Raw genomic sequence first — 17,709 nt, forward strand, 5'->3', positions numbered from 1 at the left:
GACACAACTTACACTGCTTCACTGCCAAGTGCACACATTATTCATGCATTGTGTCTGTAGTCCAACTGGTCATTCAGCAGTAAGTCTTAAGTTCATCTGCTCATGTAGGCATTTGTTGTAGTCAGGTGTTGTAAGGGGTACAATTACACACAGGACACAGAAGTTAAAACATTGTTTTATGATGGTCATCCAGAGTTAAATACAAGAAAGTGCAATAAATTTGTCCACAACACTAAACACCTAGAAAATCCAGCCGAGGGTCTAGATCCCACAGTAATGACTGTGTAAGTCCAGCTGAAGACTTAGAGCCCAGGACAACGCATCCCATGAGTTCAACTGGAGGCCTAGAGCCCACGACACTGACTCCATACAAATCTATTTCATAGATCTACACTACGGAGGCCCAAAGTCAGCACTGGAAGTTAAGAAGTCCATGCCAGCAGATTGAGGGATCTGTGCTAGTAGGTTGAGGGTTTTGCACTGGAGCCAAGAAGCAATGCTCAAAATAAGGACCCCCTGGTACAACAGCCATCCTCAGCAACAATGAAGTCCCAAACTCCTCAGACAATGAGAGCAGCTAAGTACATATCAGTAAGCCAGTGTGACAAGCTTCTCCCAGAGATTAAACTGCACAACAGCACACACATCTTCCCCGCAGCAGCCAGGACGCAATGCTCAACATAAGGACCCAGAGCTCCCCAAAAGTAAACCACAGCCACTCTCGGTGACAAGGTCTTGAGCTCCTCTGATGATATTAGCCGATTCATGTCGGGGAATCCAACATGACAAGCTCCTCTAGAACCAACAGCTCCAAACAACAACACTTAGGAGAACCACCATGCTACACTCTCCTCTACATATCCTTTTATGCTGGCAACTTTCTTCAGGTGGGCCATCTACACGCAGCACCATGCTGATTTAATTCAGCTGGTGTTAAATTGACCACCAGTTTTTAATCCATAGCAGCATTTACCTCTCGTCCAAAAGTGCCTACTTGAGTATTTATAATTTATATCATTTAAGTGATTCTATCAATAATATTTAATCATATATTATTATATAATTCAATGTGTCCATCGTGTGTTGCAACAGATGTACTGAATGCATCTGTCTGGCTGACGATCTTAACTGCGGCTTAATTTTGGGATAGGACTTATATTATGAGCATCCTGAAAAACATGCTAGGGCTTATTATCTGATTAGGTATTATTTTTGGGGAAATATGGTATATGCGCACATTTATTTCTACAAACTAACTCTAGGGGCAGCTGAGACCCTGAGGTAGAATTAGATAAGGAACCAGACCCTTTAAGTAGAGGAGATACGGCCTCTGTGTCATGCTGACAGCCTGTGGTTTCAAACTTGTGTCTGTGTAACCTTCTTTAAGTTTCCTTTGAAGTAGGTCATTTCACCAAAATGAGCTGCTAAACCAGATTAAGTCATGGTTACCTCTGGTCTCAGCCTAGGTCCTTCCTCCACTAATACCTTTATTTTTATCGTGCTTGCTTGGTCCCTGTATACTTAACTGCCTTACCTGTTTCATTTCAGAGCACATTGATGCTATCAAAATGCAGATGGGCCCACAGTTGGAACCTGCCATGGAGCTACCAGCCTCCTTTCACCACCATCACCTAGACTACTGCTCCTTGACTGACATCACCCGCACCTAGTCACCCCTACCAGCAGGCAACAACCACAGCAGTCATCACCCTGTTCCCACCCTTGGGCAGTAGGATAACCGAGTCAGAGAGGTGAATGTAGGGACAGTTTGAGGGGTGCATAGACAGGGATGATGTAGGGCATTCCCTGGGTGGCTGACGATTATAAAAATGACTACACGCTGACTGTACACAATGTACTTGAGGCAATTAACTCTTGTGAAATTATTACATACACTATGTGTCCCCACCCCCTAGGACCCTTTTCTTACTAAAGAAACAAAGGCCAAGACCCTGATTGGCCTGGATTTCACTAATCAGTGAAACAATTTTTAGAAACCAGCTTACCCCTCCCTATATGTGCCCTTCCTAAAGGCCCATGAATACCTCAATTGAGGGCTGTCTAGCTTGTGGCACAGGGTAGCTTTGCCATGCACTCGCGATATCAAAAATAAACCTTCGCTTCGCATTACTTTCATTTCTGACTTCCTCATTCTGCACTGGCCCCTGATTTCCCCATTTTCCACTGTGGCTAAGACCCACCAGCCTTGCCTCACTTCTTCATTCTCTGGAGGACCTGGAAACAAACTAGAGAAGGATGGAGACTCATAAGGAGACTGCTAGGCCTCTAGACTGCTGCCAGATACTACATAACCCCTTCCTCTATTCTTCTTTCAATTTAAAAAATTCTATACATAAATTATTGAGGGGTAATTTTACAGTTTAGTCTAAGGTAACAGAATACGCAATGAGATTATGACCGAATTTTAGATAATTAATATAAAATCACTGTAGAGTCACTGTAGTGACTGAATCTTCTCATCTTAGGAAAGTAAGAACTTTAGTTTGAAGATGGATAGACAGGTGTGCTTTATTAGATAGAAATATAGAATTGTTTTGTTGTAGTAAAGGAGTCCGTTGCTGACCTTCCTGCTTGGAGTCTGGGAATAGGCTTTGAGACTGAGGTGAGTGCTAGTTAAATTCCAAAGTGTAGCAGAACTACTGCCTGCTTATGCCTTTCTCTGGGTGGCAGTTGTGTATAAAAACACACATATATACAGAAGTTAAGTAGACAAAGGAGTAAGGGCAGTTATTAATTTATTATCATTCCACAATCATCTTTTAATACAAGGTTTACAATAGATCAACAGATGTTAGAATTCCTGTAAGCATGTCTCCTTTAAAGGGACCACAGTGTAAGTTCTTTAAGCAGAGGGCTCTAGGTGAACCTTCCTGGATAAAGGGGCTCTGCCTACAGTTTTGTCTTTTTTTTTTCTTCTGTAGCATGGTGGGTCAGCAGTATATGAGGTCAGGGAATTCTGAGGTGATCTGGTTCAACCATATATCCTGAACACACTATTCTTTAAATGAAGAAATATTCAGGAATAAAAAGACTCAGTACTGCAGTTGTTGGTTAATGCATTTACTGCCTCAGCACAAGTGCAGTTTCAATCAAAATCTCCATGTGCTTTTTGGTGGTCCAAAATTTATTTATTTATTTATTTATTGTCTTTTTCATTTTTTATCAGTACCAGGGATCAAACTCACGACTGCCTGCTTACAAGGCAGGCGCTTATGCCGCTGAGCTAAACCCCCGACCCCGGTGGTCCAAAATTTATATGGATGAGCAAACAGCTGAGACATGATCCTTCTAAACAAAGAATTACCCAGACCCCATAGAAGCAGGAACATGACTACCTCTGCAAGTACAAGAAACAGGCACCAGTTGCTGCACCCCCAGGAACTTAACCAGTGCTCTCACTGCCTCAAAGCCCACTCTCATGCCTCACCCAGAGAAAGACATAACTACCACAGCAAATAGCAACTACAAGCAGGCCGCTGCTCTGCTACACTCTGCTACACACACCTCAGTCTCAAAGCCTATTCCCAGACTCCAAGCAGGAAGGTCTGCAAATCTCAACTAAGCATTTTTACTAAGCACAGCAGTTAATCTACATAATTATGGGCCCACTCCTCCAATCCTTTCCAACTACTGCACTAAAATTTCAATACCTATGGCCTAGGAACATACTGGTGGCCCAGCCAGCGCAGAGGTGATGTACTTTATACATCCAGCAGCTCAGCCCAAGTTTCTTTGTATGTACCTTAGAAAACTGTTATGCATGACAACCTATTTCATCCATTTATCTCTTAAGAAAATCTACTAGGTAGAGACTGAAGCAGGAGGATCTTGAGTTCAATGCCAACCTGGGTGACATAGCAAGTAAGAGATCACCTTGGACTACCCAGCAAAACCCTGTCTCAAAACAAAACAAACAAAATCTAGTAGATTTAGATAAAAAATGAAATTTGACTATAAAAACAAACCAAAACCACCACTCAGGCATGCAGTGACACACATCTGTAATCTCAGCTACCTAGGAAGCTGAGGCAGGAGTTCAAGGCCAGCTTGGGTTACACAGCAAGACTTGTCTCAAAATCAACAAACATTTTGTATCTTTATCAACATCAGCTTTTAGATTTAAATGAATGTCATATTTCAAAGAGATCTCTTTCCAATGCTTTCTTGTCAGAATGGTTAAAATATTATTGATGTGCATTTAGTACAAACAATATCAGAACTGGGCCAATTAGTATATTTATCTTAATAATCCACATCAGTTTCAGATAACTTCAAATGAACTGCCCTAATTTATAATTTACAAAACTTTCAATGTTTAAAAAAAATCACTGCAATTAATCTATTTTTACCTGAATATCCCATTTGTGGTGTCCAACTTTTATAACCTGATCTCTGAGGATTTCCAGCAGACAATGGAGTTTTAGGTACTTGAGGACAATTAGTTTCTAGTGCAGAAGATGAGCTGGTACCAAAAGTAAAATTTGATGTAACTACATTTGCTGCATAAGATCTTTTGTTTCCAAAGTGGGAACCTAAATTTGAACAATTTAAGAATTAATGCTTAAAGATTAAAATTACACAATGATGTATTAATCGAAATATTTATAACATATCTACTTTTTTTTTTTTCTTTTTTTCTGGTACCGGAGATCAAACTCACTCACGACCACCTGCTTGCAAGGCAGGTGCTTAAGCCGCTGAGCTAAATCCCCAGCCCCAACATATCTACTTATTATACTTAATCTGATAAAGATTTTTTAATAACATTATGACAAGCTTAATGACATAATCTAGTACTAAAATCTGCTAATATGGCTTATGAATTTACAAGTTCACCAAGACTACTTTTGCTAAAAACCAAATTACCTTCTAGTCTTCAAATATAGTAAACATGTTTAATTTGTATAGTAATTATTAACCTCCCTTTCCTCCACTGACTTCTTCATTGAAACTTCTGCCATGCAAATTGTATTTTAAACAGTTTCAGGCTCAATTTAGCTTCAGTTCTTTTTAGGTAACTGGTAAGATAAATTACCCATATTAAAACATTGCTAAAATTTTAAAACAAGGCACTCAAAATGCCAGTGTTCTGTGTAAGTCTTGGGGGGAAAATTGGGGGCTCTTTTTTTTTTCCTTTGAACAACTATATACCTTGATTCTCGAAACTACTTAATGGTTTCCTTTTCGAGATACAATACTTGTGATCTTGTTTACTGTTGGCTTTCAGGGTTCTATACTTTCAAACTTTCTCTCATGAATCAGTATATTTTCTCTGAGCAAATCTGTTCTCTTGCTTTATATTTCCATGTATTTCCCAACAACTCTCAAATCTTCATATATAACCCTGATTCTTCTCCTGTACCAAGGGTTAGTAAGGGCTAGATGGCAAATATGTGCCTTGACTCACAATGTTTGTTGTACAATTTGGAAAACACACTGCATTCATGTTTGTGTAGGAAATATGGCCATTTCTCCATGTTGAGTTTGTAAGCAAAAACAAAATTTTGCCAAAAGCTTCTGTTTGCAAACCAATAAAATCATTCATGAATCAAGGTACCACTGCATTTCAAGCTCTCTGCGGCTGCAGCTGGCGGCTAAGAGGACCCCGCCTCCAGCCCTATCCTTGCCTGGTGGCGCCCGGCAGCTCCTAGAAAGACCCGGGCAGCCACTGCTGCTGGCGCTGCGATCGCCCGCGGCCCCGGACGAGCCTGGCATGGAGGATGTTGAGACCCACGCACAAGGGCGGTGGGCAGGCACTTCCAGGGGCCGGAGAGAGAGGCGCGGAGGCTGTGGGGGAGCCCCTCCGGACGACGAGGAAGACGCTGCCGCTGCCGGGGCCGACGGGGTGGTGGAGGAGCCCTCTGGTCTCTGCATCTCCAGAGCTTCTCCTGGCCCAGGCCGAGGGCCCTCAGCGAGCCGCGAGGCGAGCGGGTACCGGCCCACAGAAAGGGCGGGAAGACGGCGCGCAAGCGCGCAGGCGCAGACGGGCGGAAGTACGGCCCACATCCGGCCCTCTCTCCCCAGGGATCTGCTACTGGCTACCCCCAGACACATGGAAAGCCCAACTCAATGCAGCTTACCACTACATTAAAAAAAATCTCCAACCAGCTTTTTACCCACTCACATTTCTAAGTATAGTAAGGTTTGCGTGCCTATCTATGTCTTGTGAGCAAACAGTTATCACAAAATAGCATCTCTGTGGCTGTCCGGCATGGTAGGATCAGACTCTGGGTGGAGGCATGAAGCAGAGAAGGCAGTTCCCTGGATTCAATTTCTAGTAAACTTCCAATAAGGTACAGACTACAAAATCATAGATTTCTTTTTGATAGTCCCTGTTGTGGCAATGGAAAACTGTTTCATTACTGGGAGGACCACCTCTTCTGTGACACTCAATAAAATGCTCTGAGGTCGAAAACTGTAAAGCTATTCAAGATGGTACACTGCCATTTACCTTAACTGTCACTAACCCAGAGTAATTATAGGCAAACCTATAAATTATTCCCATATCTGCCCATGTTTTAATTCATATATGGGATTTATCCACTTTTACCAGTGACACTTTTGACAAAAACCAACTTAATACATTTACTTTCATAGAACACTGAAGAAATACATGGGAAAGAAAAGCAGAAAGAACCCAAGTCCCTAAGTTTGCTAAGCAGACATAAAACACATGTACAAGAAAATACTCAAAACAGCACTTCACAAAAGCTGAAAATACAATAATTTATTTTACAATATGTATAACTATATAATTTATTCAAATTAATTTAACACAATATACAAAATATTAACAACAGTAGACATTTTTAGGTTCAGTAAGCACTTTAAAAACAGAAACGTTAAGATGGCAAAAACTACTACACATACTTTTCTCCATCTATCAACAAATCTAGCTCACTAGTTCAGGGTGAACATTTACTCTCTGAAGCACTTCTTCAGGCATGCAAAAAACAGGACTAACAGGTTTAATTTGTTCTTCTCCCAGAAGCGACAATCCTGCGATGCCAAATAATGTATGAAATGGGTCCACCTATTTAAGAAAAACAAAAGGATTTACACTACTAAGAAATGAAGACAACTATTAAAAAAAAACCATTTCTAAGTATTTCTGGCAATAGGTGATAAATTTCTTCATATTTTACTATGGAAGTAATGGTAAATACTCCTTTTCAAAGCAACACTTGCATGGCCCACCAAACTACACCACATCCACTTCTGCAAATCACTAGAACCATGAAAGTAACCCATCACTGAAAAAAATCAACTTAATCAAACTTATCAGAAATACACTTACCATGTCTCCTGGCCTGTCTGCAAAACCTCCAGTTTCTTCATCTTGACATGCTAAGATAAAACTACGCAGTTTCTCTCTATCAATCCAATGAAGCCTTCCAATTATCTTTAAGGATGCCAAAACCCACCATGAATAGCACACATCAGGCAACTGAAAGGGGGGGGGGGGAGAAAGGTCACCAATGTTGCCACAATGTTATTCCTTTGTTTTCTTATGCTGAAAAATAATTTTAAATTCTATCTAATCTCATATCCAAACAGGGGGAAGAGGACGAACATGAAGTGTCTAACGTTTGCCCAGATAGATGATTGGCAAAAAAAATGCCCATGTCAAGGTCATAGGTGCCCCTGCTGTTTCAGGTACTCAGTGAGTAGCACCCCCGCTAATGCCTGACTCAGCCCTTTACAACTCAGGCTAATAGCAGTTCATGAAATCCATGGGCATATGTTGTTTCCTAAGGGTAGCAACAAGGACTTGTTACTCTCGTGCATGTAGCACCTACTTGAAATTTGCCAAGAACCTGGGTCCTCACAATGCGATCATGTGTACATGATACCCTAGTGCTCTCCATGTTAATGAGCCCTGAAAAATTCACAAGCACATTAAAGCAATTTTGACAGTTCTGCAGGATTTAAAAAACATCAGATCCTATCTAGACACCATTTTCCTACTCATTAAGGTACTCAAAATACATATTGAGAAAGCAAAGTTTACAATTAGACACACGAGCTCAGATAACATGTCCCAATTCATGGGACAGAGGCCATGAAGAAAAATTAGTAACCCTCAATTAACTGTTGGGTTTTTAAAAAAACTGCCTAGCTTTTTAAAAAGTCCATTATTTGGTAAAATCAATTGTTTTCAGAGCTATAATAGACATATACAGCACGTGTAAAAGTAAAGCCACTAGTCTCAGTTTTCAAACCTTTAATGTGTGACTAAAAGGTTTGCAAAGAGCTTCTCATTTCCAAGTCCAAAAAACACAAGGCAAACCTGGAAAACTTTCCAAGACCCTGGCTCAAACAAAACACAAGGCTGAGAAAGAGGGTGCAGCTATGCGGTAGAGCACCCAGTAGTGAACTTATGGAAATGGGATACCAGAATCCACAATCATTTCAACCAGGAAGGTTCTACTTTTTCCAAGAGTTGACATTGTGGAATGCTTCATTGAGGAAGGGAGAAAAACTCAATATACAAGAACAGTCATAAAATGTGAAGATAAAGTAGTAATTACCAAAGGTTAGAAAGCTAAGTGCTACAGAGCACAGCTAAGAAACAATACCTTCTCTGGTCTTCCATTGAGTCCACCTGAGGGTAACTGTCGTTCACAAAGCCACCAACCAAGTAAATCAGAATTCACTTGATGTAACTGACTAGTAATAGCCAGGAATCCTGTGCAACAATAGATCTAAAATTACAGACATAAAGTACATGTGTATAGTTTCTTGAAAGTAAAGGTGGTAACAACTATTCAATTACTAAAGCTATTTTGTATTTAAACATGGTCAGAATCTCTTCACAGCTTATTCAAAACTGTTTACCTATGTTCTCTGACATTAAGATCTGCTTACTCATAGAGCAGACAAGGCTAGAACTGAATTCACCTAAATGAACATCACTAGAGAGCTAGGATGTGGCTCAGTGGTGTCAAGACTGCTGTCTAGCATGATGTGGGGGTGGGTGGGGGTTTAGCTGCCTCCCCCAAAGTTATTTCGGTTAACTATTATCCTAGTTTTCTTTGCTTGTGTCAGAAGTACTTAACAGGGTAATGTATATTATAAAAACATTTCCTTAAGTAACAATTACACAATTTTTCGGTACTATCCCACACACAGTAAAATTTACTACAAACACAGTCTATTTTACATTAATAATCTCTATAAATTACCTGTCCAGCATGAGATTCAGAACCTGGTCTGCAACCAAATCCACCATCAAAGTTCATACAGGATAAGACAAATTCAATTGCCTTTTCCACATTGATAGCATCAAGCTTGCCCTATAAACAAAAGGGAGGGGAAAAAAAACCCCACTAAATTCCAGAGTATTCATGGATGATGAAATCATTTCAATGTAGAATTTATCAAAGCTTACCAAAAGAGCCAAGGTAGCCACCGCACAAAAAGAGAATCTTGTATCAATTTCTCCTAAAATGAAAGTGTCAACATACATGTTACTAGTCTTCTGATCATTCATACTGCAAGTTCCTAAAAAAAACTTATGCAACTATCACATTAGGAAGCACAATCTCAGATGTCTTTATCCCTAAAGAAACTAGCAGAAAACTGTCAAAAGTAACTGCAAATAATCTCAAACTTACAATTATATCAGAAAGTTAAGAAACTGAAGCGAAACATTAGTTAATTTCTAATAACATAAATAAACTTACCCTATTTTATAAAAGTAGATTTTCACATCCCATGAAGCAGCTGGTCTCTCTGGCCTGTACTGTGTTCAGCCCTAAAGCAGAGATTATCTACATTTACCAAATAAAATCTGAGTCACTCTCTCCATCAAATAGTAATTTTGTAAAAATTTTTTATTTTTCCCTTTTAGCATGTTTAATTTTAAAGTTACCCAATATGCGGGGAAAATATTTCACCTACCGTATGTTTTAGATTGGCCCCTCTGTTCCAGTGCTCCTGTATGCTGCTATAACTACCACAGAGCATGCTGGGGCATTAACTCCAGTTAGACCAGCTGCTTAGTGGGACCTGAAAAGATGAAAAACTTAAATCTGCTCATCAACTGGTCACTACCAAGGCCAGAACGTTTTAGTATTAAATTTAGGGTAGCAAAGACTAAATCTGACATTACCCCAAATATCTCCAGCAAAGGAACCATCTTCTTTCTGTAGACTTTGAACATATTCCACCACTTTATTTACGTCAATAACATTAATACTATCATACAGAGTAAGAATCTGTAATATGAAAGACAAGTAATTTAGTAAATAACTTTTCAAGTTCATTCTATTGCTATGCTAACTTGTCAAAGGAAACACTTCAGTTTAATATTGTCAGCTATTCTCAAATATGTAGACTATATGGTTATTCAATAAAATTAAAACATTTTAGCAATATTTCCAAACATTTAAAGCATTTTTCTACATATAAACTTGGCATTCTAAAGTACTTGGATTTTTTTTATTTTTTCCTTTTTATCGGTACCGGGAATCGAACTCACGACTGTCTGCTTGCAAGGCAGGCGCTTATGCCGCTGAGCTACATACCCAGGCCCAGTACTTGGATTTTTAAACCATAATGTGTACATCCATTAATATCAAAATAAAACCAATTATTTCCAAGTCTCATATATCAAAGGTAATTAAACTAACTTCGCCAAGGTCTCAGGGTAATTTCAGAATTCACATCAACTGCACATTCAGCTAATACATGCCATGACATCACTGACCTTGCAGAACAGGCTTGATCAACAAAATTTATTCTGTCCTCTTCCTAATACAATTTCAACTCCTGACTCCCAGAAAACAGTATCAAGACAGAATTTGAAAGTTACCTGGACAGCACTAAGAGTGTACAAAAGATGAGGATCATGCCCAATGCTGGCACTTATTCCACCACACTCATGTTGGCACGATTTAATAAAGGTCAGAATTTCTTCTCTATTCATGCGATCAAGTTGTCCCATGAGATCCATTACTGTCAAGCCCCAATAAATGCCACTCATTCTCAAGTACTCAGACATGCAGTATTCCTAAAATAGTAATTTCTTAAATGGGTTACTTTGAATTTTTGACAAGACATATTTCATATTTCAAAGTTACAAACTTAGCATTACTATAAATAGAGCTTAACATCGACCAAAAGCCAGAGAAAAATGAGTTAAGCAAAATAATCTAAGACTCTCCCAGAAAAGAAAGTTATTAAGTATTTAAACTTCAGGTAAACTCATTTCAAGGTCTCAGCGTAATTCTAGAGCTAAAGTGTTATTACACATCAGCAGTAAATCAGATAATACATGCCAATACATCATTGACCTTGAAAGTATTACCCCAATTATAAAGACAGGGACCAATTTTGTATCCCAAAATCCTGATCTACCCTCTGCTCTGGCAATGCCTCTAATTACTGGGAAGATCAGTACATAAATATTGCCCTACTGCTTATACCTCTTTTTACGAGAAGCTTTTTAATATAAAATTATACATACATAATCATCTTTCTTTGACCCATAGGATGCAATATAATCCGCATGTTTCCCCAGTAAAAGGGTGTTGGGTGCATCAGACTTGATAGTAACATCCTTCTGTGGCGTGCCCTTTCAAAATAAAAAGATGTGTTTTAGCCACATTTTATATCCTGCTTCTTAGCATATATTCAACACACGGGAAAAAAGCAGTTAAATGTACTAATACTTAACCAAATTCAGGTATTTTTCAGGTCTCAGAGTAATTCTAGAGCTAAAGCAGTAATAATCAACTTTAGATTCAGAATACATGCCATCTCATCACTGACCCAAAAATTACCACCTGCATTTGATATTTATTCTTTCAGTCAGTTAAATAAACACTATAAAGTATCAAAGCTTACCAATAAGTTAGTATGTCGTACAACGCACAAAAAAAGGGAAATTTTTATTTTTGGTCTGACTAGCCAAAATTTGCAGACAAATTTCGGCTTATAAAAAATCAGGTTCCACGGGAACTTCTGTGCTCCCTCTAAATTACAAGTTACCAGTAAGCAGTCTTGGCTCCCATGTTCGCCCTAACCAGAGGCTCTGTATTTGCTACAGGTACTGATCTGGTTTTCACGCACCTACATCTTCGTAACTAAAAGTACACTGCAGTTACTAAGTAGATCCTCACGATTAACAAGTATGACCGGGCAGCAAATTTCCGGGCGATCCAATTTAAAATTTACAGACTTCAACCCAGAGGTTTTTACTAATGACTTTTGGATTTCCTTGAGCCAAAAATCAAATGTAAGTAAAATATTTAAAGCTATATATGTATAGAATGGGATAAGTAACGAATCAGCCTCGGCTTTTTAGGATTAAGAAATCGGACCGCTAAATCCTAGCAGGCCCGCCCAAAAGGAAGAAGCCTACACAAAATTAGAAGCCGCTACTAAGGCGGCGAGCTCTGCAGGGAACGCTGAGTAATACATTCTCCGAGCTCTCACAAACATTCCAAGGCCCGCGTCTTAATTTAATCACTCTCTAATACTCAGCAGACAACTGTATATGGCGACCAAAGCACTCAACAGCACACCACCTTGTCTCTCCTGTACCCCTTCGGACAGCTCCAAAAGGACAACCTATACCCACCATGTCGCAGAGCCAAAGAGACAGAACCCAGCAAGCCCCTGGGTAAAGTTAGGAGCCGCGCGCCTGCGCAGACGCCCCTCCTCAGGGCCCTTCCACGCCAGGCATAGCTGACTACATTCTCGCCTGAAGGGCGAAGCAGGACCCTTAGGATTTCTCATAGGTGTCCTCGCTGCCTGCGCCCATTTTCAACCTTTTTTATGTAAGTCAGTTTTAAGTAACATGTAAATTTTCAAATGCGGTTAAAAAATAGTTTTTGGCACTCTGTAGTTTGGAGGCGGGAAGGGGGGGGTTAATTAGTAGAATGCCTGCTTCTGGATACTAAGTGTTCAAAATAAGCATTTTTAGAGTAAGGGGATTTTCACGCTACTTTTGTTTCCTCTGTCCCTGAGACCGTGCTATCAGTAATTAAAATATTTGGAAATTACTTTTTGAATAAAGCATTTTGGGAACTTCCTGCAGAATTCCAAGATGCTAGCTATTTTCATTAACGTGTTCTTATCTTTTACACTTGTGTTTTTGACCACCTATTAAAAAAGAATTGGCATCCTGTAAAGTGTTATTTTATGATTTGGAGAAGCACTATTTACATAATGAAACGTGGACTATGTTGATCGTATTATGATTATGGATTTCATCATCTTTATAATTCTGATGATTTTTCCTGTTTAAAATCGGGGTTCATTCTATTTAAAAGTATTTGAATTTATAAGTTACAAACTACAATTCTGTTATTTTGGTGACTATTTTGAAATTTACCTTGTATACTTAAAAATTTCTGAAGTTAGTTTGGTGTACTCCACGTCTCTAATCCCAGAACTATGTGAGGCTGAAGCAAGCAAAATGGCAACTTTGAACCCAGTTTGAGCAACTTAGCGCGATCCTGTCTCAAAATAAAATTTTTAAAACAGGGCTGAAGATGCAGCTCAGTGAAAAGGCCCGGGCTTAATAAATCAATCAATTTTAAAAAACTGTGGATATAGCTGAATGTGAAGGCCTTCATTTTAAAAGTCCCTAGGACTGAAAAAGAAAATCTAAAGTTAATAGAACTCTCTTTGTCCACAACATAAGAACTTTGGAACACTCCAGTCACCCTCTTTTTAACTTTTTTTTCTAGTAGTTTAGTTTACTGTCCTAACATAAACATTATTTTATTATCATCAATATGGGCCCTTTTTTTTACCTATAAGTTCATTAATTTATTTAACTATTTCCTTTTTTATATCACACTATCTTTTTGGGATCATTTTTTCTTCCTGTAATGATTGTTGATCATAAACTCTCATCTACCTGGAGTTCCCTACACAAATGGCTCCATATTTCACTTCCACAAGTGCTCTAAGTTCGGTATCCGAAGAGCTTCGAGTATAGTCTGAGATATCCACATAGGCTTACACCCTACTGTGATATAGATGCCAGGAGTGGGACTAGATGGAGACACCCCAAGAGACAGCTGATTCTACTCTGCAGTTTTCCAGTGTGGGACTCCTAAGAATTCCAGTCAGTCTAAATTTGAACCTGGCTTTCTGGTTGTCATGAAGGTATAGCTAGAAAAGCTGGAAAATAGAACATAGTTTGCCAGCATGTATTTTAGCTGAAATTGTTGAGACATGGAAGCTGGTGCGGTTAGATCATGGGTGGATCATGTACATTTGCATGCACAAAGCCCTGAATTTGATCTCCAGCACCATAAAATAATAATGGTTACTTTTTATTGAATATTCTGGTAGGTTTGGAGTTTGATACAATTTGTGTCTTCAAAGAACAACAACAACAAAAAATCCCCCTTCTAAAGAGAGGTACCTACAAAACACTAATGCTGATTTGCACGTTTATCTTTCTCTGTAGACCTGAAATGCCAAAGAGAGTCACCTGAATTGTGCCACTTGAATTGTGGCCAGCCTGAATTGAAATATGCTCCAAATGCACACCCTGTTTTGGAAACTTAGAGAGGCGGAATGTAAAATGTTAATCATTTAAAAGTATAAAAGTGTAAAAAAAAAAAGTATATTTTGTTGAAATGCCCTGTGGATAAATTGAGCTATCTAAAATATATTCTTAAGACTGATTTCACCTGTATATATTTTTTCTACTGTGACTGTTAGAAAATTTAAGATGATTCTTGTGTGCTGGTATGGTGACACATGCCTATAATCCCTGCTCTCCAGAGGGTAAGGAAGGAGGATCACAAGACTAGGTTCAGCAGAAAGGAAAATATGTGTGTGTGTGTGTGTGTGTGTGTGTGTGTGTGTGTGTATATATATATATATATATATATATATATATAGAGAGAGAGAGAGAGAGAGAGAGAGAGAGAGAGCAAGGAAAGCAGGCAGGCTGGGGATGTAGTACAGTGGTAGAATGCTCCTGGATTAGATCTGTAGTACCACACACACACAACCACTAAAACCTATACCCTTGGTTTACTTCTATACAATGTTTCTCTTGTTCAGTGCTATATCTCCTTTGTTTACCTTTGCATACCTTAGGCCCAGAGACATACCTATTATTTTGTAAAGGAAAATAGTTTCTTTTAGGGTTAGTTCTGCCTTAGGCTGAGGCAGAAGGATTTTGAGTTCATGGCCAACCTGAGATTCATTTAACAATTGTATTCAAAGCCTGAATTGTAACCTGGAATGCTAGACATAGTTTCATTAATATTCTTATCTAAGCTATGTATCATCTCCCTTAATATTTTTATTATGTCATGGAATAGCATTTCCATGACACAAAAATACATTTCATTTATGATGCCATCAATTATAAGTGTGAAGAAATAGCCAATGGCTGTTAACATAGAGCTTATCCAGATTTCTAAGATATTAATATGAAAAATATGGACTTTAGAATTGATTGAACATAGTAAAAACTTATTTGTGAGGCAGCACAGGTAGGAACAAGATATTACATACTTCATATTTCACTTTAAAATTATGCACTTTCAGGCAGGGATGTAGCTCAGTGTTCAAAAGTACTCAGCCTGTACAAGATCTTAGGACTGATTCCTCAGTGTGTTTGCATGTGTACGTGCGCACACGCACACGCACACGCACATGCACACACACACACACACGTCTGTTCTATTTTGTGATTTCTGATTTCCTTACTTCTCTGCTCTTGACTGATTCACATCAAGCAAATAAAATCTCATCCAAAATCTTGACATTGAAAGTTTCATGACTAAGTATCTCCAGCAATAAAAGGAACTCTCTCTCTATATATATGATGCAGATATTGAAAAAGTAGACTTCTAAAGCCATTTAAAAGAAACCTAAAGGAAAAATCTGGGTATTGAATCCAATTTTAAAAATTGTGTCCTTTATGAAATATAAACATATTTTGAAGATCATTTTTTTGTTAAAAGAAGAATTTGAGATTACCTAGATTTTAAGCTTTAAACTAGTTGCTGGAAATTGGTTTAAAATCTTATTGGTTCCCTCTTTGATCAATGAGGCAAATGTATTTTTATTATTTTTGTTGTTTGTTTTGTTTTAATACGGACTTTGCTAAACTGCCCAGACTGATTTTGAACTTGTGAGATCAAGTGATTCTCCAGTTTCAGCCTCCAGGTACACACCCAGCTAAGTTAAATTTTTACTATGCTCATTTTGTATTTCTGTGCATCATAATTTTACCACCTTGAAAATTGTTGGCCTAACTCTAACCCATGCGCTTCCTTCCGTCTTGTTCTGTATGTGCCGTCTCAATAGGGTTAAGTTTCTAATCCTTGTAAAAGCTTAAGTTTCAGCTTCTTGTAACTCCCTACCCCTTTCCGAATGTTATTGCTAGCAAGCTGCTCCAAGATAATTAACTCCCCTACCCTCTTTCTGCATGTTATTGCAGGTGTGCTATTCTGAGATAATGTTTAACCACGCAGGGTAGGAGTAGCGGAATGCACCAGGAGTTCCAGATGTTATCAGAACTAAGTCAACAGCTTTACAGCTTTGCAGTTTTTAGCTTTAAATATCCCTCCCTTAGTCTGTTAGGCGCGCAGTCTCTGGGTCAATCCTGAGGAGGCTGTGTCGCCAGGCCTGAAATAAAACCTTTGCTCCCAAATTTCTTGCTTCCTTGGATTTTATTCCGGGGTCCGAGCTATCTCAAAAACTATATATTACCAGTTTTACAAGGCATGGACTTAGATACTCACAAAGGACTCACCAGAAATAACCAAACTTCACTGATCGAGGATAGTGCTTAAAAGATCTATCTACTTAGGCCAAGGCATCTTTGCTTAGCGCTCAAAATGACCTTCAGATTGTTATAACTCGTGCCCAGGTATAAAATCCAAGGAAACAAGAGACCGAAAATTTAGGTAGCAAAGGCTTTATTTCCAGGCCTGGTGACAAGTCTCCGGGAGCCAATTTGGAGACTGTGTCCCAGAGACTGAAGGGAGGACTTTAAAAAGAGGCTGGAGGAAAAGGGTGGGGGGAGAAACAAAGAAACCTGCAGAGCCATCAAACTTGTTGACCCGAGTCTGGAAACTGTATTGCTGTCCACTTAGCTCTGACAATCTCGGGAGTTCCTGGTGTTTCTCAAATTACTCCCATCCTACAGACTGACATTATCTTGGAGTGGCACATCTGCAGCAATATTTGGAGAAGAAAGTGGACAGTTAATTATCCCAGGACAGCTCGTTTTCCCTAGTGGGTGCGAAGGGGTCAAGAGTTACAAGAAGCTGAAACTTAAGTTTTACAAAGATCTGATATCTAACTCATTTGATGCATACAGAACAAAAGGAAAGCACCAATTGGGGTTTGGGCCATAGTATTTCCCAATAATTTCTTTGAAGCTAAACAGTTCTTAAAATTTGGGGCAGGCTCATTTTATGACAGATCATCACCGGGTCGGGAAGAGGTCACCAGAAACCCAAATTCTTTATGGCCTAGATAGATAGGTGAGGGGAGAGGGAGGCAATAAGGCGCCATACAGAACAGAGAACGGTGGTTATGTGTCAAGGTCAGGTAAAGGGTTAAACTCATATGCAAATCTCTCTGAACACAAGCAGGTTACTTTAAACAAGTGTAAATTAATGGGCCATTCTAGTTTTCTTTAGCTCTTTAGCGGAGAATAGAGGCGCCTAACAGTGATTAACAACCCTTGTTAGC

The 17,709-nt window shown here is 39.1% G+C and overlaps 2 protein-coding genes, 1 long non-coding RNA gene and 3 other non-coding genes across 8 annotated transcripts in view; 1 reads left to right on the forward strand and 5 right to left on the reverse strand.

Moving 5' to 3' along the window:
* Msh4 (mutS homolog 4) overlaps window positions 1-6,581 on the reverse strand; it is a 70,364-nt gene extending 63,783 nt beyond the window's left edge. For both annotated transcript variants that reach the window (XM_063258142.1, XM_063258138.1), the window contains exon 1: window positions 4,371-6,581. In XM_063258142.1, coding sequence (XP_063114212.1) covers window positions 4,371-4,383 — 13 coding nt within the window. In that variant the 5' untranslated portion in view covers window positions 4,384-6,581. The remainder of the gene's footprint in view (window positions 1-4,370) is intronic.
* A 141-nt stretch (window positions 6,582-6,722) lies between these two features.
* Window positions 6,723-12,710, reverse strand: Rabggtb (Rab geranylgeranyltransferase subunit beta). 2 transcript variants are annotated; one of them, XM_003479086.5, is made up of 9 exons: window positions 12,608-12,710; window positions 11,492-11,599; window positions 10,838-11,035; window positions 10,136-10,241; window positions 9,413-9,465; window positions 9,207-9,317; window positions 8,601-8,726; window positions 7,319-7,468; window positions 6,723-7,054 (listed from the first exon to the last, which is right to left on the reverse strand). In XM_003479086.5, exons 1-9 carry the CDS (start codon window positions 12,608-12,610, stop codon window positions 6,914-6,916), a joined length of 996 nt encoding a protein of 331 aa, XP_003479134.2. In that variant the 5' UTR covers window positions 12,611-12,710; the 3' UTR covers window positions 6,723-6,913. The 2 variants fall into 2 exon arrangements, with proteins under 2 accessions (XP_003479134.2, XP_063114232.1); XM_063258162.1 differs by lacking the exon at window positions 12,608-12,710 and adding an exon at window positions 12,555-12,578.
* On the reverse strand, window positions 10,662-10,733 carry LOC111754320 (small nucleolar RNA SNORD45). Its single transcript, XR_002789023.1, has one exon. It is a non-coding gene; the product is annotated as a small nucleolar RNA SNORD45 (small nucleolar RNA).
* Window positions 11,237-11,319, reverse strand: LOC111754318 (small nucleolar RNA SNORD45). Its single transcript, XR_002789021.1, has one exon. It is a non-coding gene; the product is annotated as a small nucleolar RNA SNORD45 (small nucleolar RNA).
* LOC111754319 (small nucleolar RNA SNORD45) lies at window positions 11,719-11,797 on the reverse strand. The gene has a single exon (XR_002789022.1). It is a non-coding gene; the product is annotated as a small nucleolar RNA SNORD45 (small nucleolar RNA).
* Window positions 12,691-14,672, forward strand: LOC106025550 (uncharacterized). Its single transcript, XR_001199150.2, has 2 exons — window positions 12,691-12,806; window positions 14,453-14,672. It is a non-coding gene; the product is annotated as an uncharacterized LOC106025550 (long non-coding RNA).
* The last annotated feature ends 3,037 nt before the right edge of the window (window positions 14,673-17,709 follow it).

Source organism: Cavia porcellus, unplaced genomic scaffold (genome assembly GCF_034190915.1).
Source record: "Cavia porcellus strain 051 isolate PalLab524CR breed Dunkin Hartley unplaced genomic scaffold, mCavPor4.1 scaffold_1, whole genome shotgun sequence".
Taxonomy (NCBI): Eukaryota; Metazoa; Chordata; class Mammalia; order Rodentia; family Caviidae; genus Cavia; species Cavia porcellus.